Source organism: Orycteropus afer, unplaced genomic scaffold (genome assembly GCF_000298275.1).
Source record: "Orycteropus afer afer isolate SDZICR_OR568_19922 unplaced genomic scaffold, OryAfe1.0 scaffold00061, whole genome shotgun sequence".
Lineage (NCBI taxonomy): Eukaryota > Metazoa > Chordata > Mammalia > Tubulidentata > Orycteropodidae > Orycteropus > Orycteropus afer.
This window is the reverse complement of record NW_006921648.1, coordinates 2,124,037-2,143,610: the sequence shown is the minus strand read 5'-3', so window position 1 is coordinate 2,143,610 and position 19,574 is coordinate 2,124,037. Positions and strand designations below refer to the sequence as shown.

Below are 19,574 nucleotides of genomic sequence, written 5' to 3'. Positions count from 1 at the left end.
TGCCTCAGAAACCCAGGGACAGGTCGCTATGAGTCGAATTGACTCCATGGGAGTGAGTTTCGTGGGTTGCCCCCCCCCCCCTCCCGCTATAGAGTAATATGGCCAGGAAGAACCAAAAAAACAAAACGAGCTTTATCTGGAAGGATGATGTATGAGGCAGAAGGTGTCATATCAGAAAAAAAAAAAAAAAAAAACATGCTTCAGAAGCTACAAGGTACCATTTTGGGATCTGGAGTTAAGTTTATCTAAGAATTAGAAAATTAAACTCACTGCCATTGTGTAGGATATCACTCATAGTGACCCCTCCTTGGGTTTTCGAGGTGGTAATTCTATGGAAGTAGATTGCCTACCCTTCCTTCTGAGGAGTGGCTGGTGGGTTTGGACCACCAGCCTTCTGGTAAGGAGTCAAATGCCTTAGGCACTACACCACCAGAGCTCTCATGTGAGGGATGTGAAATAAGTTTTCTAGTATGGATTACTGTAGCACAGCGGCTCCTTATTGGAGCATCTTGCTGGCTCGCCTGACTTTATACTTTGAAAAGGATATGGAGTCCCTGGCACAACACCTGGTCCCTGTTCACCTGGAGCAACAGATGAAGGAGAGTCAGGAGCATGGGGAGGATGTGGAACGTGTGGCTCAGTGACTCCGTGAACACCTGCCTCCTTTGCATGAGAAGGATGGTGTCTTTCTCCTGAACTGGTGTCTGCTCTGCGGTGCATATGGTCAACAGCAAACATCAAATAAATTCTTAAAACAAAACCAAAAGATAGAGAGACTCTGGAGAGGTTTAGGAAGAGGGAGCAGGAGAAGACAGAAGCCGCAGAGAATGATGGGGGTGTCAGGCTAGTTTAAAAAGAAGTGCTTAAAGGCCATTTGTTTTGTTTTCTGTTAATGTCTTTACTGTTATGATGGGGTTTTAAAGATCAGGGCTTGCTGAACAAGGTACTCCGTTTCTATGCAAAATAAAAATAGACTTAAATTGAAAAGAGGAAAAATTAAATAGGGCTTTTTGAGCTCTCAGGAGGATAAAAACCAGGTCAATTTTTTGACAAGAGAAAAAGGATTGCTCAACGGTGCGTCTGTGGGAGCCCTGGGCTGAACTGAAGCCTACATCATCCCGTCGTGCTGAGGGCTCTGTTCCCAGGACAGGCCGTGCACAGACGCCTTCATTGCGCACTGAGACTTCCCCAACCTTTCTTCTGGGCCATTCCAGACATGACTTGTTTTGTCTTTAACTGCCTCCCTGATTTTAGTCAGAGCGAAGTGTGCCACCTCTCTTGGCCATACGAGCTCATACTCTTAAGACAAGGGTTAGCAACTTTAAAACAAAAACAATGATTGAACTCCACCCCGTGCTTGGCTTTAAGATTGTATGCAGATGATCGTAGCCGTGGTCAGACAGAAATGGTGGGGAGACAAAAATATATGTGTGAAATAAACTCAATGCCTCCATAAAGTGAAAGAACATATGTGTGTGTGCTGAATATACAGCAAAACACACGCCAGCTCTGCACCCTCACACGCGTCAGTCACACTGATGACATTTGCCGTGTGCTGCTGCCAGGCTCCTAGTCCTTTACCAGATAGTCCCACCACCATCCACATCAACTCTGTGCTCCCTGAGCAGAGACCTCCCCTCCCCCGTCCTGATGATGTTTGGTTTCTGTGTATTTGCTGCTTCTGTGTAAGTGATGTCATACCCTAGAGATGACTTCTCTTAAAGACCACTCACATCCACGTTTCCATACTCACCTTTGCAGTGGAACTGTGTTTCCTTCCTGTCTCTTCTCCACAGTGAGGGGCACGGCCACACACCTCTACAAAGGGTCTGAGGGCTCTAGTACCATCCTTGTCACCTCTGACCTTTTTCTGGAAGGACGACTGCAAACCCAGGGCCTCTAGGAGCCATTGGGCACTCTCCACCTTCTCTCTCCTTTTCCCATCTTCCTTCTCTCTTTGCCTATCTCTGCCTGGATTCTCCAGTAACAAAAGGAGGCAGATTGTGGAAATACACCTCTGGCTTCAGGGCTGCCCCCTCAATATGTCTGTTGTCCCTGTGCTTGGTGGGCCAGGTAGGAAGGAGGCTGTTCATCCCTGGGCTGTTTCCCTTGCCTGTGAGCTGGGGCCTCAGGCTTTTAACTCTGGGGCAGGCCCTGGCCCTTTGAGGAGCGTTGGTTGGCCCCGTGAAGCCGGACTCACTCAGGCTGACTCTGGAAAGCCCAAATGGGCGTCTCTGTGCCCCACAGGCAATTATCACACAGCGCCAGTGTGGCCACAACACAGGAAAGTTCCTGTCCCATTGCAGATAACTGATTGAAGTATAACAACTGCATTTATTACATCCTTCCTAATTACCTAACTTTATTCTTTTCAACATGCTTGCACGTTATCTAACTTGGATCATTTCTCCTTGATACAGGATGCTTTCTGGTGCACATTTATATGGGAGATAGGGTAGGTGGCGGGATCCTCACTAGGTGGTTGAGGACAGCAAGCAGTAAGTGGCCATGTGGCATGCTTAAGATGCAGCAGTCGACAGTCCAATGACCGCTGTCCCTAGTAGGCTAACACAGGCCACTGCACTCAGAGGAAGTTCCTATTTCAACCATCATCTGTGAGATGTTGCCTTAGAGGTTTTAAAAAATTTAGTATTATTTCATTTTTCTTGTGGGGAGGGTGTCCCATTGTCTCTGGCCATAATATCAAATGTACATTCTCACCACCTTGTGTGTAAAGCAGTAACTTAAAAATGATGCTGAAGAAACACATACAAGATGATGGCAAGCTGCCAGGGTCATTTGATGTCAGAGAAAATAAATAACCCCTGATATCACTGATTTCAAAACCATATTCTTTGAGTAAATAGACTGAGGAAGCAAAACAGTTGCTTTAGTGGGCAGTCTGGTGGATTCCTGTGAAGCCAGGAACAGGCCAGTGTTGTTGTTTGGTGCCGCACAGTCTACACGGTCCAGCAGTCATACTCCTAGGTATTTGCTCAAACGAGTGGAAAACATGTCCACACAGAAGCCTGCACATGGCTGTTGATAGCTCCTTTTTTCCTTAATGCCCCAAGTTGGAAGCAATGAAGGTATCATCAAAATACCTGAAAGGATACATAAAATATGGTATATCTCTACCATTGAGATTATTAAGAAAAAGATATAAGCCAGGATAAAACCCTTAGGAAACTTACATGCACACTGCTAAGTGAAAGGAGGCAGACTGAGAAAGCTACATACTGTGCGATTCCAACAATAGAACATTCTGGAAAAGACAAAACTATAGACACAGTGAGGAGGTCACTGATTCCCAGGGGTTCTGGGAGAGGGGAGGAGGGACATTTTAAGGGGAATGAAACTAATCTGTATGATACTGTCATGGTGGACACAGACATTATGAATTTGTCAAAACCCATATACAATGTATAGCCAGACTTTACCCTGATGTAAACTATGGGCTTTATTTAATAAGGTAAGAATATCTATTCACCAATTTTAACAATGTTATATTCTATCAAGATGTGTTGATTATCACTGATGACTGGAATGCAAAAGTAAGAAAAACGAAGAGTCACCAGTAGTTGGAAAATATGGCCTTAGTGATAGAAATAATACTGGAGATCACGTGATAGAGGTTTGCAAGATCAACAGCTTATTCATTGCAAATACCTTTTTTCAACAACAGAAACAATGGCTATACACATGGTCTTCACCAGTTGGAATACACAGGAATCAGATGAGTACATTTGTGGCAAGAGGGCATAGAGAAGAATATCTTCAGCTTAAACCAGGTCAGGAGCCAATTGTGGAACAGACCATCAACTGTTCATATGCAAGTTCAAGTTGAAGTTGAAGACAATTAAAACAAGTCCACGAGAGCCAAAATATGACCTATCCCTCCTGAATTTAGAGACCATCTAAAGAATAGATTTGATGCATTGAACACGAGTGACTGAAAACCAGAGGAATTGTGGGATGACATCAAGAAGAAAGAAAGAGGTCATTAAAAAGACAGGAAAGGAAGAAAAGACCAAAATGTATGTCAGAAGAGACTCTGAAACTTGCCATTGAGCAGACAGTAGCTAAAGCAAATGGACGAAATGACAAGAAAAAAGAGCTGAACAGATTTCAAAGAGCAGCTTGAGAATATAAAGCCAATTACTATAATGAAACGTGCAAAGACTTGGAGTTAGAATACCAAAAGAGAGCAACATGCTCGACATTTCTCAAGCTGAAAGAATTGAGGAAAATATTTAGCCTTGATTTGCAATATTGAAAGATTCTATGGGCAAAATATTAAGTGATGCAGGAAACATGAAAGGAAGATGGAAAGAACACGGAGTCACTGTACCAAAAACAACTGGTCAGTGTTCATCCATTTCAGGAGGTGGTATATGATCAAGAACCAGTGGTATTGAAGGAACAAGTCAAGGCTGCACTGAAATAATTGGTGAGGAACAAGGCTTCAGAAATTGACAGAATATCCATCGAGATGATTCAAGAAATGGATGCTGTGCTGGAGGTACTCACTCGGCTATACCAAAAGATTTGGAAGACAGCTAGCTGGCCAACTGACTGTACCCATTCCTGTAATGCAGAGTTGCCGAGACACCAGGACACACAGTTGTTTCAGAGAAGTAGTTTATTAGCACTCCCGGGCGAGGTTCTCGTGCCCTAGCATCAAGGCCAGAGAAGTTGCACTCCCAGGCAGAGGGGATAGATTCTTATAGACACAGAGAGGACTTAATTGGGGACACTAAGGAAATGGCAGGGTCTAATTAGCTGTTGGCACGGGTCTGCACTTAATTAGCATGAGGGGGCTTTACAGGAGGAAGTTTGTTATTACGTGGGACTTTCCAGCCTGGGTGGGTTTTGTCACCTCGATTGTCTTATCAGGCTGTCACATCAGAGCCTGACACCCGGATGAAGCTGCTAACTGAAATGGTGGTGGTTTGAGTTTGCTCTGGTCTAACATTCTAACTTCTTTTAATGGATAAAGGGCGACGTGATCCTCTTAGCTTCTTCTTGCTGAACAGGGCCGGAGAGGGAGAGAGGGGTTTCATAGGTTGGAGTCTGAAAAGCTGGGATCGTCAGTTGGCAACTTGGTGTAAGGATGTAGGAGAAGTTGATTCACCGTGACCCGAGAAATTTGAGGAGGTAAGGGGTAAAGAGGAAGAAGATGGTAATTAGTATAAATGGGTTTATGAGGGGGAAGTAGTTAGGCGGTTATTGGAGATTGAAACTACATGCGAATGGGGAGTTGTTGATTTTTTTTTTTTTTTTTGCGTAGGTTTTCATTCAGATGGTTTAAGGTGTTAATATTCTGTTCTATTAGACCAGATTCATTGATATAATAACAGTATTTTTTCTCAGGAAGATACAAGTTTTACTTTTTGCCGCTGTTAGTAGGTCTAGAGTTTTCCGGTTCTGCAAAGAAACTTGGGTTAAAGAGGTTAATTGTCGCTGGAGGGAGGTTAGGGAGTCTGTAGTGGTTTTTACTAGGAGCTGTAACTGGTTTTTTAGTTCTGGTGTTGATGTGATACTGTGTTTCAACAGCCAGGGTGGTGGAGGTTAGAGAAAGATTAATTATGATAGGAAGGAAGGTTTTTTTTTTTTTTTTTTCCCCTGGGTTAGTGTTGTAGAAAAGATAAAGAATTCAGTTTTTGTGTAGAGTGTAAGTTGAGGAATGAAAGTTACTGGGAGGTATGGATTTTTTTATTTTTAGAAAAATTTATGCAAGGAGTTACTGTAGTATTACACTAAAAAAAGGTATGGTAAATAGTGTGTATAGTTAAGAGTAGAATCGGGGAGGAAGTATACAGGTGGTAAAGAGGAATTAATGAGGGTACTTTTTTTTTTTTTTTTGTACGAAGTGGAGCCAGGAAAAGGAAAGGGTTGATATGTGTTTTTGAGAGTCTGTGGATGGAACTTGTTGTAATGTTTGTTTTGCTTGTACTGGTAGGATAGTGGTGTTATAAGTGGATTGAGTGGAGATTAAGAGTTTTTTGGATAAGAAGTGCTGTATAAGAGGTTTTAGGTTGTGTCGGTTTGTGCGGGAGATAGGAAATTGGGGTTTGGATGGGAACTGTGTGGGAACTTTTAAATGTACTATAATAGGAGGGTGATGAGAGGTAATGGATGGGGAAGAGGTATTTCATACGTATGGATTAACAAGGTCAGGGGACATGAGGAATGTTGGTGTCTGTGAGGAGGTAGTAGTGATAGTAGAAGAGAGGCAGAATGATCCTGAGCCCAAGTGAGAGTGGTTTTAATTTTTGCGAGGAAATTTTGCCCTAAAAGGGGGGTAGGGCAGGTTAGTATAATAAGAAATGAGTGTGAAAGAATTCTGTTGTTTATTAAGTAGGGCCTGTTGTGGGGGGGGATTTGAGGGTCGCCCATTAATTCCCATAATGGAGACTGAGGAAAGGAAACATGGTCCTGAGAAGGAGGGGAGTACAGAATAGGTAGCTCCTGTATCAATCAAAAAGGAGATTGACTTACCCGTTACCTTGATAGTGACCCTGGGCTCAGCGAGAGTGATCAGGGTTATTGAGTCTGGGCTCCTTCAGTCGTCAGTGGCCAGGCCCAAGATTGTCAACAGTGGGTTAGTGGATGGGGAGGATGGCCCTCCGTGCTTTGCCACAGAGGGACAGTCACTCTTCCAATGCCCTTTCAAACCACACGCTGGACATGGGCCGGGGGCGGTCGGCATCCACCCGGTCGGGGCTAAGGGCAGGATTTGGCCTAGTGCCCTTCTTTACCGCACTTGAAGCAGGATCGGGGAGCCGCCGAGGAAGGAGGTCTTCTGTCACTATGTGCTGGCCTCAGGGCCGCTAGCAAGGCATTGGCCTGCAAGGCAGCCTTCTGGTGGGTCCTGGCTTCCCTATCTGCCTCCGCTTTCTCTTCTCGGGTGCTAAAGACTTTAAAGACCATATTTACTAAGTCTCTGATGGGAGTTTGGGGTCTCTCTTCAGCTTTCTTTAGTTTCTTTTTAATGTCAGGAGCTGATTGGGTTATGAAATGAGTGGCTAGGACTGTGGCTCCAGCTGGAGAGGAGGGGTCTAGACGGGTAAATTGGGTAAGGGCTTTGGTTAATTGGTTTAGGAAGGTGCCTGGGTTCTCATCCAAAAGTTGGGTAATGTTTTTGGAGCTTGTTAAAATTAATTGTTTTATGAGAGACAGTTTGCAGACGTGCTAGAAGACATTGGAGCATTTTATTTTTGTGGGATTGCCTGGTGTGTCTGGACTGGGTGTCTGGAGAGGAAAGAGTGGGAGAGGTAGAGGAGGAGGTGGTGTTTGGGGAGGTAGGTGAGACGGGAGGACAGGGTAGGGGTAAGGGGAAGGGAGGGCGGTGCTGCTTGGGTGAGAGGGGGTTGTGTTGCAGCATAAGGAAGGGGTCTCGGGGGTAGGGACAGGCTTTTCAGTAGGTCAGAAAAGGAGGAAGAGGAGACGGTTGGGTTGGTTTCTGAGGGGGAGAGAGGTGTGGGTTTACGAGGTTTGGGGTTTTCGTGGGCAAGGAGAACCTGGGTGGTATTACATTTTTTACACAATTGAGGGTGAAGAGTGCAAATAAAAGAAGGCTTGGACATAGGGGACTTCCAGCCATTTGCCTGTGTGTCGGTAAAAATTGTCTAAGTCTGTAAGGATATTAAAGTCAAAAGTCGTGTGCTCTGGCCAGTGAGAGCTATTGTCTAGTTGGTACTGGGGCCATGCTTGGTGGAGTAAAAGATGAGGCATCTGGGATGGAGGTCCTGGACTAGTAATAAGGTCTTAACGTTTGTTAATAAATACCCCAGAGGGGTTGTTGGATTGATTTTGGAGTTTTGATTACCCATTGGTTCTGAGTTCTTTGGATAGGGTTCCTGGAACCCTATGCCAGTGGGACTGTTTTACGTAGGTGGATGTCTCTGCCTGACATTAGACAGTCGAACAAGGAATGACCCTCCGAGGAATGACCCTCAAGGGAGATAGGATGTCAGGTGTCCCCGAGCAACCAAACTCCTGGACTGTGAGGAGTTTCTGACGTGGTACCACGATTTTTCCCTGTGCCAGTGATGCAGGAAACTCCGGTGCAGAACTCAGACATTTGGGCAAGTCAATTCTCCAAAAGTAATCCACAGGAGATATTAAAAGAGGAAAATAATCACACTGGAGACATGAAAAGAGGAAAGTAATCACACTGGAGACATGTCCCAAGGACCAGTCAGATGCCCAGTTGTCTGTTCCCCTCTCGGGGATTTAAGTGAGTCTTTGGCTAAGGTATCTCCGTATAAACCCTGGAGTGGAGGGCAGAGCCACACCGTTATGCCGATCCGACTTCACATGGAAATCAACTTAGGGCCCACTCAGGCTCCATGACCTAGATCTTGGAGCATCACAGAAACATTCACACAACTTCTCAGTCAGACGCAGACAGGTTACAACAGAACTAATTTAAATTGGTAGTAGGCACTGGTTCATCGCCCAGAGCTAAAAAATTAAAATGGCCCACAGGATGGAGCACAACAAAATACAAAATGTATGTCCTCTGGTGGGCATTGAGTAAAGGGTAAGATGTGACTTACCGGTGGTGGATGCAGGGGGCCGGAATTCCCTGGTCTGGAGGGAAGTGGGAGAAGGGGAATAAGAATTCCCTCAAGTTCTACTCTTCTTCCCGGGTTTCGGCACCAAATGTAATGCAGAGTTGCTGAGACACCAGGACACGGAGTTGTTTCAGAGAAGTAGTTTATTAGCACTCCCAGGCGAGGTTCTTGTGCCCTAGCATCAAGGCCAGAGAAGTCGCACTCTTGGGCAGGGGGGATAGATTCTTATAGACACAGAGAGGACTTAATTGGGGACACTAAGGAAATGGCAGGGTCCAATTAGCTGTTGACACGGGTCTGCACTTAATTAGCATGAGGGGGCTTTACAGGAGGAAGTTTGTTATTACGTGGGACTTTCCAGCCTGGGTGGGTTTTGTCACCACGGTTGTCTTATCAGGCTGTCTCATCAGGGCCTGAAACCCAGAGGAAGCTGCTAACTGAAATGTTGGTGGCTTGAGTTTACTCTGGTCTAACAATTCCAAAGAAAGGTGATCCCACAGACTGTGAAATAATCAAATAATATCATTAATATCACATGCAAGTAAAATCTTAATGAAGAAAATTAAAAGCAGTTGCAGGAGTATATTGACAGAGAGCTTCCAGAAATCCAAGCTGGATTCAGAAGAGGACGTGGAACAAGGGATATTATTGCTCATGTCAGATGGATCTTAGCTGAAAGCAAAGCATACCAGAAAGATGTTTACTTATGTTCTATTGACTATGCAAAATATTCAATTGTGTGGATCATAACAAATTATGGATAACATTGAGAAGAATGGGACAACCAGAACACTTAATTGTGCTCATGAGGGACCTGTCCATAGACTAAGAAGCTGTTGTTCAAACAGAACACCAGGATACTGCATGGTTTATAATCAGGAAAGGAGTGCATCAGGGTTTTATCCTTTCACAATACTTACTCAATCTGTATGCTGAGGAAATAATCCAAGAAGCTGGACTCTATGAAGAAGAACATGGCATCAGGATTGGAGAAAGAGTTATTAACAATCTGTAATGTGCAGATGACACAACTTTGCTTGCTGAAAGTGAGAATGACTTGATGCACTTACTGATGAAGACTGAAGACTATAGTCAGGGGTATGGATTACATCTTATCATAAAGAAAATGAAAATGCTCAGAACTGGACCAATATGCTGCATCATGATAAATGGAGAAAAGATTGAAGTTGTCAAAGATTTCATATTATTTGATTCCACAGTCACACCAATGGAAGCAGCAGTCAAGACATCAGACAATGTGTTGCACTGGACACATCTACTGCAAAAGGCTTCTTTGAAGTGGAAAGAGCAAGGTGTCTTTTTGAAGACTAAGGTGTGCCTAGGAGCTCTGGTAGCGTAGTGTGTAAGGCACTTGACTGCTAACTAGAAGGCTGGCTGTTCAAACCTACTACCATTCCTTGGAAGGAAGGTTGGGCAATCTACTTCTGTAGTGATACCGCATCAGAAACCCAAGTAGAGGTCACTATAAACCAGGTCTGACTCAATGGCACATCACAACAAGAACAATGCAAGCCATGGAATTTTCAGTCACCTCATATGCATGTGACAGCTGGAAAATGAATAAGGTAGACTGTAGAGTTGATCCTTTTCAGTTGTGGTGTTGGTGAAGTATAATGAAAGTATCATAGACTGCCAAAGAACTAACAAATATGTCCTGGAAGAAGGCTGGTCAGAAAGTTCTTTGGAAATGAGAATGGCCAGTCTTCGTTAGACCTATTTTGGTCATGTTGTCAGAAAAGACCATTGCCTGGAGAAAGATATCATGGTTGCTAAAGTGGAGGGTTAACGAAAAAGGGGAAGGTCCTCAATGAGATGGATTGACACAGCGGCTGCAACAATGGGCTGAGGTAAACAAGTATTGTGAGGCTGGCACAGGAGAGGGTGATGTTTTGTTCTGTTGTACACAGGGATGCTGTGAGTTGGAATGACTTGACAGCACCTAGCGACAACAACAAACATCTCATGTGTCGGAAAAACTGCTCTCAGAGTTCTTCCTTTTTCCCAAGATCAGTCCCTGGAGTGGAAAAAACCTCTGAATGTCATGAATGTGGAAAAAGCTTCAGCCGACATTCTTATCTAGTTCATCACCAGAGAATCCACACAGGAGAATCCTCACAAGTACACTGAATGATGGAAAGACTTAGTGAGCACTCCAACCTCACGGCACACCTAAGAACTCACCCAAGGGAGAGACCCTACTGGTGTGGGGAATGTGGGAAAAGCTTCAACCATAGCTCCAGCCTCATTGTTCGTCTGAGGCCCCACACTGGGGAGAAGCCTTATCAATGTGGTGTATGTGGAAAGAGGTTCAGCAGCAGTTCCCAGTTCAGTGCTCACCAGTGAGGCCACACTGGGGAGGACCCATTCAGATGTGTGGAGTGTGGGAAAAGATTAAACAACAGCTCCCCCTTCAAGGCCCACAGAGAACCCACACTGGGAAAAAGCCTTACAAGCACTCTTAGTGTGAAAAAAGCTCCACAAAGAATTCTGCCCTCACCCGTTATCAGGAAGTTCACATAAAAGAGACATTTGGATATTAGGAAGGAAGAGAAAAGTTAGAAGTGTGTAGGAAACCAGAAAGGTCATTTCTTTAGAGCAATATGTTAATTTTGTAGATCTTCCATCTGCTCATAGAAAGAACTAGTAGCCATCTGACAACTGGAGCTTAAGAACCATGTATAGGAATAGAAATTAGAATGAGAATAGTGAATTCCTTCTTAGCTCTGCCCATGGCTTGAGCCCTGTTTCACTGGAACCTTAAATTTTGCTTTGAAGGAGAGGTTACAGGATTGATAAGTTCTGCAAGGAAACCAGGGTGTCCCTCTTCCCAAAGCTAGGAACGGGTGGCCAATGGTCTGAGAAGTGTTTCTGTTCCACGTTACAGCATGGCACAAGTGAATCTCACCCAGGGCTGAGAAGGAAAATCTCATGGAAAGCACAGCTGGAAGTTAATAGCCTGTGTCTTTTCTAAACTAGTAACTGACCTCTGTGCACCAACTGGTAGGCACTATTATCACTTTGAGAGCAGAAAGTTACTATTCTCTGTAACACAGCCACCACCAAAAAGAGGACATAGGAGAGGATGGATGGGTTAAGCCATTGGATAAAGTGCATAAGCATTATTATTTCTAATGAAAGTAAAGGTGTTTTTGCTTCCATTTCCTTGGCCTTTGGTTGTAATATTCTCTATTGTTATTGTTTTAGTGCCATTGAGTTAATTCAGATGCATAGCCGGTTCATGTGACAGAGTAGAACTGCCCTGTGGTGTTTCCAGGCTGTTAATCTCTACAGGAGCATAACGACAGGCCTTTTTCCCATAGAGTCTCTGGGTAGTTTTATACAGCCAACTCTTTGCTTAACTAAGCACTTAATTGTTGTGCCACTTCATGCCCATGCAGAATCCTGGAAGGTCCTGAAGAGGACCCAAGTGTGGAATCTACTTCAGGGTAATAGGAAGTACACAGAAGGAATGTTGGGTGCTGTTAAGTCATTAGCGATCCTGTGTATAACAGAATGAGATGTTGCCTATTCCTGCACCATCCCCATAATCTGTGCTGTATTTGAGCCCATTGTTGCAACCACTGTGTCAACCGATCTGCTTGATGGTCTTCCTCTTTTTCACTGTCTCTCTACCTAGCATGATGTCCTTTTCTGGAGACTCAAATCATTGCTGTCAAGTCGAACCTGACTCATAGAACCCCTCCTTGGGTTTCTATGGTGGTATCACTATGGAAATAGATTGCCCAACCTTTCTTCCAAGGAATGACTGGTGGGTTTGAACCACCAGCCTTCTGGTTAGCAGTCAGATGCCTTAGGCACTACATGACCAGAGATCCTTCTTGTTGTTAGGTGCAGTGGAGTTGATTTGAACTCATGACAACCTTACATACAGTAGAGCGAATTATGGCCTGTGTCCTGCCCTGTCTTCATGATCATTGGTTTATTGGAGTCCATTGCTGTGGCTTTGTGTCAATCCATCCCTCTGTGGGTTCCCCTCATTTTCATTGGATCTTTACCCAACATGATATCCTTTCCTAGCATTTAGTCTTTCCTGATGATGTGTCCAGAGTAAGCTAGTCCAAGTCTCACTTCTAAAAAAACATGCTGGTGGTATTCTAAGGTCTGTTCTGGCAATCCACAGTGTAGTCAATACTTTTTGCCAACATCATATTCCTTTTTTGCATCAGTTCCTTTTTTGCCTTCCTTTTTCAGTGTCCAAGTTTCACATGCGTATGAGGTGATTGAAAGACCATGTTTCGGGTTAGACACACCTTGGAAAAGGAACTCAATACGATTATTATGTTCATTTTCCAGATGATGAAACCAAGTACAGAGTTTATGTGACTTTCTAATGACAGAAGTAGGACTAGAAATCACTCGTAACACAATGGTTTTTTCCTCTAAATTGCTTTTAATATTATACAAGTACAGGAAAAACGTTTTCTCTGTTAAAAAAAGTTTCCCAGTATCCCTAACTCCCCAAACTACACACTCTTCCCAGAGGAAATAAATGTTAACAATTTGTGTGTTTTTCTGGACCTTACTCTGTGAGTTGCTTTTTTTACCTTTACTACATTTCTACTAAGGAATTGTAAAACATCTTCTAGGCCAGAGATTCCAACTGCCATCAACAGCACTTCTTGACCACTGCATAATGGGTGAGCTGGCAGATGAGAATATAGTGGCCCTTGACTATCACTGCTAGGAGAATGCATGAGTGGAGCAGAAAGCCAAGTCCTGATAGACCTGGATCTCACAGCTGGTGAAGCCGGTGGTTTCGTTGGAGCCACAGAGGTTGTAGCACAGCTGGGATGGAATTGAGAAACCAGAGGTTGCTGAGGAAGATAGAAACTGGTGTGTGGAGGGTCAGCTGACCAATGGTGAGGAGCCTTCATTTCCCACAGTCATTTGCATAGTAAAATGTCCACAGAGAGAATCATCTCTACTTGAGGATGGTCAAGGAAGCGAGCTAAGGTAAATTCCTGGCTTGGGTAGTGTTAGCTAAGAAACTTAGGTAGATCTGGGTACTTTGTGTTGTTTTTCATTTTCTGAATTTTTAAGTGAATAAGATACCAAACATACGTGTTCCTCTGCACACCTGAAAGTAGAACTTCAGACCCGTTATAACAAGGAGCTTGTCTCATATTTAATACCCACCTCCCATGTTTGGCTTTGTCTCATGACCAACGTTGAGAATGGAACATGAGCACGGGTGTGTGTTGATGATGTGATCACCGTGGTGCACCCACTTCCCAATGATGGCCAGTTAGCTGTTTCTCCTCTCTGTAACTTCCTGTTTCTCACCAGTCCCTTAGCTCAAACTTCCTGTAGTTTCCCACATATTTCGTGTCTATGTAAGTAATGTGTGCATGCATATAACATGCACATTGTGTATAGAGAACTGGTGTATGAGGAGGTTGCGCGGTTAGGAAAAAACTGTAATGCATGCATTCTTTGTGTAAAAATCCAGTAGATTTAAAATGTTTCATACTCTTTGCAGGCAACCTCTGCTGAACTCCAAAATGTTAAAAGAATGCCTGTGTATTTTGTTCCTGGTTTCCCCAACCTATATCTCATCTTAGATGAATTGGCTATAGCGTTATCTGTTCAGTCTCTTTGATAGCAGTTCACATGAATTACTCAGCTGGTCCCTGGTTTATGTGTCTACCTTTGGGAGCTTGATTATAGTGAGTATTCCTCTGGAGAAAATGGTCTAATCTGACTGTACTGAGAAATAAAATGTTTGAGCCTGCAAGACTCTGGACCTTGACGAATTCACAAAGATAATGTCAACAACTGGCTGGTCCTGGAGACATACCTCAATATTGCTGTGTAAGGAACTGAGAAGATAGGACAGAACCAAAAATAAAACTCACTCCTCTCAAGTCAGATCTGACTCATAGCAATTCCTCCTTGGGTTTCCAAGGAGGTATCACTACAGAAGTAGATTGCCCAGTCTTCCTTCTGAGGAGTGGCTGGTGGCTTTGACCCACCAGCCTTCCGGTTAGCAGTCAAATGCCTTAGGCCCTATGCCACCAGAGCTCCTAGAAAATAGGAGAGGGCAACTATAAAAACAAGTTTGGGACAGGACAGTATATTTAGATGTCTTTGTGGAAATGTGAGAATGAAAGACACTTACCACTGTTTTTTCAGTGTCTTTCAAAGGACAGACTGAGTCCAAACAGGAAACATGAAAGTCATCAAATACACCTCCTGCCATGAACAGGGAGACTCATGAGGCTTAATTCAAGTAACTAAGCATTTATTGAACATTTACTGTTTTCAAAGTGTTTGTTTAACTGCTGTGGGGACACAAAGATGAAGACCCTTTTGATAACCATAAAAAAAAAAAAAAATACCACTGCCATCGAGTTGACTCTGATAGAAACCCTAGAGATACCCATACATATGGATAGTCTTAAAATCTATTAATATTCTTTTCTCTCATGGTATAGTTGTGAAATAACTTTTTCATTTCAACATAAGTTCTCTGTCTTAGGAAATAGTATAGGAAAAAGGGTGTCAAGTAAGGATTTTTTGGGCAATCCTAGTAATTCACAAGTTGGCATTCTGATTCCAAGCAGTGAATTCCTGTAGGTGAACTAGTGTGGACTGGACTGATGAGTAAGTTCCGGGAACTGTGGGACTGGAAGACTAGATCTTAGAGCAGAGGACATCCTCTGTAGATGGATTCAACTTGCTTAAAGGATCTCAGGGAGGTCTGTAATTTACTAACATGACCCAAATGCTGGGTCAAATCTAATGGCTGGGACTTTTATATGGGATGATTGACATGAAACTGTAGCCAGGGTCTGTTCTGGCTGGAATTGAAAGGCAAAGGCCTTTTCCTGACTTTCTCATTAAACATTAGATGAGACAGAAGGGGAATGAGAGCAGACAAGGGGGAGAGAAAACCAAATGATGGAAAGCTATATGGATGGAAAGTATAGGTAGATAGACTGAATCATTGAGAAGAGGAGACAGAGATGGACAAAGACGGTGCATAGATAGGTCTTTGGGTACAACGGTGAACTATGTGGGTCTTCATATGTGGTTAATAATACCTGGCTTGTTTTCATGGGTTTATGGTAACATATAAAAGAGTAAAGAATTTTCCAAAAATACAAGGTGTCAAGAACAACATGTAGGCCATAGAGACAGAGACAGTGAGATAGGTCTGTAGTAAGTCAGTAATCTCTGAAGACTTGTGTGTTGTGTTATCTAGAGTCCACAGGAGGTATTTTGGTAATGAAGTTTAGAACATCACAAATAACACTAACAATGTCCTGGTTGTTAGGAACCAGCCTTGGTTTCGCTGGGATGGTTTTACCAGGCCTAGTACTCGTTCACCTGCCCAGAGAGATAATGAGAAAAAGTCTGTAGAGGTGAAGTGGCAGTAATGGACGGAGGCATCTGCAGTAATGGACAGAGGCATTTGCAGTAATGGACAGAGGCATTTGCTCATCTTTCAGCCCACTTTCCTTACTTTCCCCAGCAGCCTTCTCAGCGCCCCCTTCACCTCCTTGTTCCTTAGAGTGTAGATGAGAGGATTCACCATAGGTGTGACCACGGAGTAGAAAAGGGTAATGAATTTGCCCTGGTCCTGGTTACCAGCCTTAGCTGGAAGCAAATACCCATAGATAGCAGAGCCATAGAAGAGGAACACGACCACCAGATGGGAGAAACATGTGTTAAAGGCCTTTCGCCATGCCTCCTCTGAGCGAATCTTCAACACTGCTTGAGCAATGTAGCAGTAGGAGACCAGGATCACACTTAGGGGCACAACAGTGAAGAAGCTGCAGACACCATTGAGCAAAGCCTCATTGAGACTGGTGTCTCCACAGGCCATTTTGATCATGGCAGGCACCTCACACAGAAAGTTGTCCACCCTCCGGTGCCCACACAATGGGAGCTGCAGAGTGAATGTTGACTGGATCACAGAGTTGCCTAAGCCACCCAACCAGGCAAGGACAGCCAGCAGCCAGCAGAGCCGAGGGTTCATGATGGTGGTATAGTGTAGGGGGCGGCAAACGGCCACATAGCGGTCAAATGCCATCACCATGAGCAGGGTGCCCTCAGTAGCCCCTAGCCAAATGAAAACATAGAGTTGGGTCACACAGCCACCATAGGTAATGGTCTTTTCTGGACCCCATAAGTTGACCAGCATTTGGGGGACCGAGCTGGTAGTAAAGGCAAGGTCCAGGGTGGAGAGGTTGCTGAGGAAGAAGTACATGGGTGTGTGGAGCCGGGCATCTAGGCGGGAAAGCAGGATAATGGTTGAGTTCCCAATGAGTGTCATCAAGTAAGAGATGAGGATGACTGTAAAAAAAATGATCTCCAACTGGGGGTGGTCAGATACACCTATCAGAATGAAGCCCTCTGAGGAGCTCTTGTTGGCCATCATCACTGGTTTCCTTCAGTCCCTTGGATCTGTCCTGGGAAAGCTGCTGTGAGAGAAGCCAGTGGGGAGGAAGCTGTTGATAGGATGCTGTGCATCAGGGAAGATCTAACAGGTCTCTGGGCTTCCTAGTTAATATAGTTTAAATTTTATGACAACAGATTTTCCTTGCTGTCCCCAACCACTGTCAGTCTTACAATGAATGGACTTTATTCTATCAGAATGGCAAATGTAAACTATCACAGAAATGAATGCAGATGCTCCCGTGGCGTCCAGCCAAACGATACGCAGGCACAAAGACATAAGGTGAATATTTATATGAAGTAGATATGCTCCTGAATGATCACGGGGGAACAGAAGGGCAGTGTTTGCACAAGGTGATAACTCAGGCAGGAATGCATAGGAAAGAAGGACACAGGGAGGAGGTAACTACAAGCAAAAAGTGGGAAGAGAGCTGTTACATTGTGGGGGTTTCAGTCAATGTTATGAGACAAAGTGTATATGGACTTCTATATGGAAAATGAATTTGGACTCTAAACTTTCACTAACAATAATTTTTTTAAAAAAACAAGCTATGAATGAAGACAAGACAGAAAGATTAAAGCTCTTCTGTCCGATACTGTGGTTTACAAAAGGGTAGAAGGAGTTGGCCATCAGAATGAGATGTGCATATTTTCAGTATAAATATCTCCCAATCAAAGACTTTGATAGGCTTAGGGAAAGTGAGACTGAACACACTATTTGTCAAAGCTCCCCAGGAGTTTCTGATAAATTTCCTTCCTTCCCTTCTTTCCTCCCCTAGTTGTAAGTTGTTCATCTAGAAAGATAGAGTTTGAAGAAGATGACAGGAAAACTGTAAAATCCTGGAAAGAATAAACATTGACTTATTCACCACAAACAGAAGAACAGGAATGGAATTGCTAAGAGGAGACAGAGAGAGAACACTCACAGCTTCACATAAACCCAAGGAAGTTGAGGTGGGACATTCTAAAGATATAAACAAGCTTTATACAAAAAGGGATGAAATATGTTATGTGCATCCATACTTACGAAAGGAAACTAGAAGCTTTTGGAGAGATTCTTGATCATTCGACATAGTTACTACCATGCCCATCTTTAGACCATGGCTTGATTCTTAATATTTCATGAACAAGAAAGTAACTCTTCTTAGTAATGGGCCAATTACCATCTCCTTCCCCTTCCAGGACCCAAGCTCTTCTGAAGATCATCAACCAAAGGCCTTCCCCATGCCTAGTAAGTTTCTTGTCTAATGAATCAGTGAATCTGAGAAGACAGAAATCGTCCTTGGTTCCATTGTCCTCAGCTGGACACTGAGGATTGGGAAAAGATGTTCTGCTGCTTTCTCCGGACCATCACATGTCCCACAGGCACCCTGGCTGCCATGCACAACCAAGGAGCAGGCTTTGATGGGAGATGCTGCTTGAGGGAAATGTGGAGGTGTGCTCAGCTGATTCTGTGGAGGACACAGGGAGCCCCTGGCCAGAGACCCCAAGAACCATCCTTTTTATTAACAAGTAGCTGAGATGCTTGTGGTTCTGATGCTGGTACCCACCCAGTAGTTAAGGAAGGACATGTCTTCTATTGCTTTTAATAATTGGTGGCATTCTTTTGTTGAGTCATGGACTACAGGAATTTGGGGGCACTTTCAGCCTGCCTTCTCACGTCCACTAACAGCATAAGAAGTTGTGGATTATTCTTTTCATTTAGGACTTAAGGGAGCTGAGGAGCTGCGTTACTGAGGTGATAATCAGCTCGTCTTTCTGCTGACAAGTTCCTCCTGATGCTCTTACTGCCTCCTGCGGGTTGAATTGCTTGTCCCTTTGCATCCCTTCGGGAGAAGAAAGAGACAGACGGACACTGCCCCTCTTTTTCCAGAGGTGTTTGGTCCCTGGGTGGCAGGTGCTCTGTGGCTGCCCAGCGATAGAAGCTCAGAACTCCTTGCAGCCTCTGCTCTGTGCAGACTGAGCAGTTCCCAGTTTTAGGTATAAATCAGCCAAGATGAAAAGGGAAAGGCAGTCCTAGAGTGGGAAGCTGTTGACCCCAGGCCCTCAGAGAGTCAGGAGGAAATGCCAGACCAGCTTGCTCCTTGGGCTAAGATTGACTAGCTCCTGAAGCAAACATGGGTATAACTTCAAGTCTGGGTTCATAACCTGACTCCTCTTCCCGGCTCTTTCTTTGAATGGTCTCTCCCACTACTGCTCTCACAAATCAATGTTAAATTAATGCAGCAGTACTTACAGTTTAAGAGGAGCCTAGAGAGGGCAATGGAGTCCCTGAGTGGTGCCCATGGTTAGTGTGCTCCACTGCTGACTGAAAGGTTTCAGGTTCCAGTCTACCCAGAGGCACCTCAGAATAAAGGCCTGACAACTTGCATCCAAGAAACCAAGCACTGAAAACCCTGTGGAATTCAGATCTACTCTGACACTCATAGGGTTGCCACGAGTTGGATTCGACTCTATGGCAGCTAGGTTAGAGAGGCAATATTGAACTTTAGGGATGTACCATTATGTTGCCATTTAGACCTGAGAGCACCTGGGTGGAGGGTTTTTTGT

At 44.1% G+C, this 19,574-nt stretch overlaps 1 protein-coding gene across 1 annotated transcript; it reads right to left on the bottom strand.

The window, feature by feature from the left end:
• Nucleotides 1-16,071: 16,071 nt before the first annotated feature.
• Nucleotides 16,072-17,007, bottom strand: LOC103195926 (olfactory receptor 15-like). Its single transcript, XM_007939568.1, has one exon. The coding sequence runs from the start codon at nucleotides 17,005-17,007 to the stop codon at nucleotides 16,072-16,074; it is 936 nt and encodes a 311-aa protein (XP_007937759.1).
• Nucleotides 17,008-19,574: the final 2,567 nt, after the last annotated feature.

Bases quoted from the DNA above. Each gene is read 5' to 3' on its own strand.
- LOC103195926 (XM_007939568.1), bottom strand. From the start codon at position 17,007: ATGATGGCCAACAAGAGCTCCTCAGAGGGCTTCATTCTGATAGGTGTA.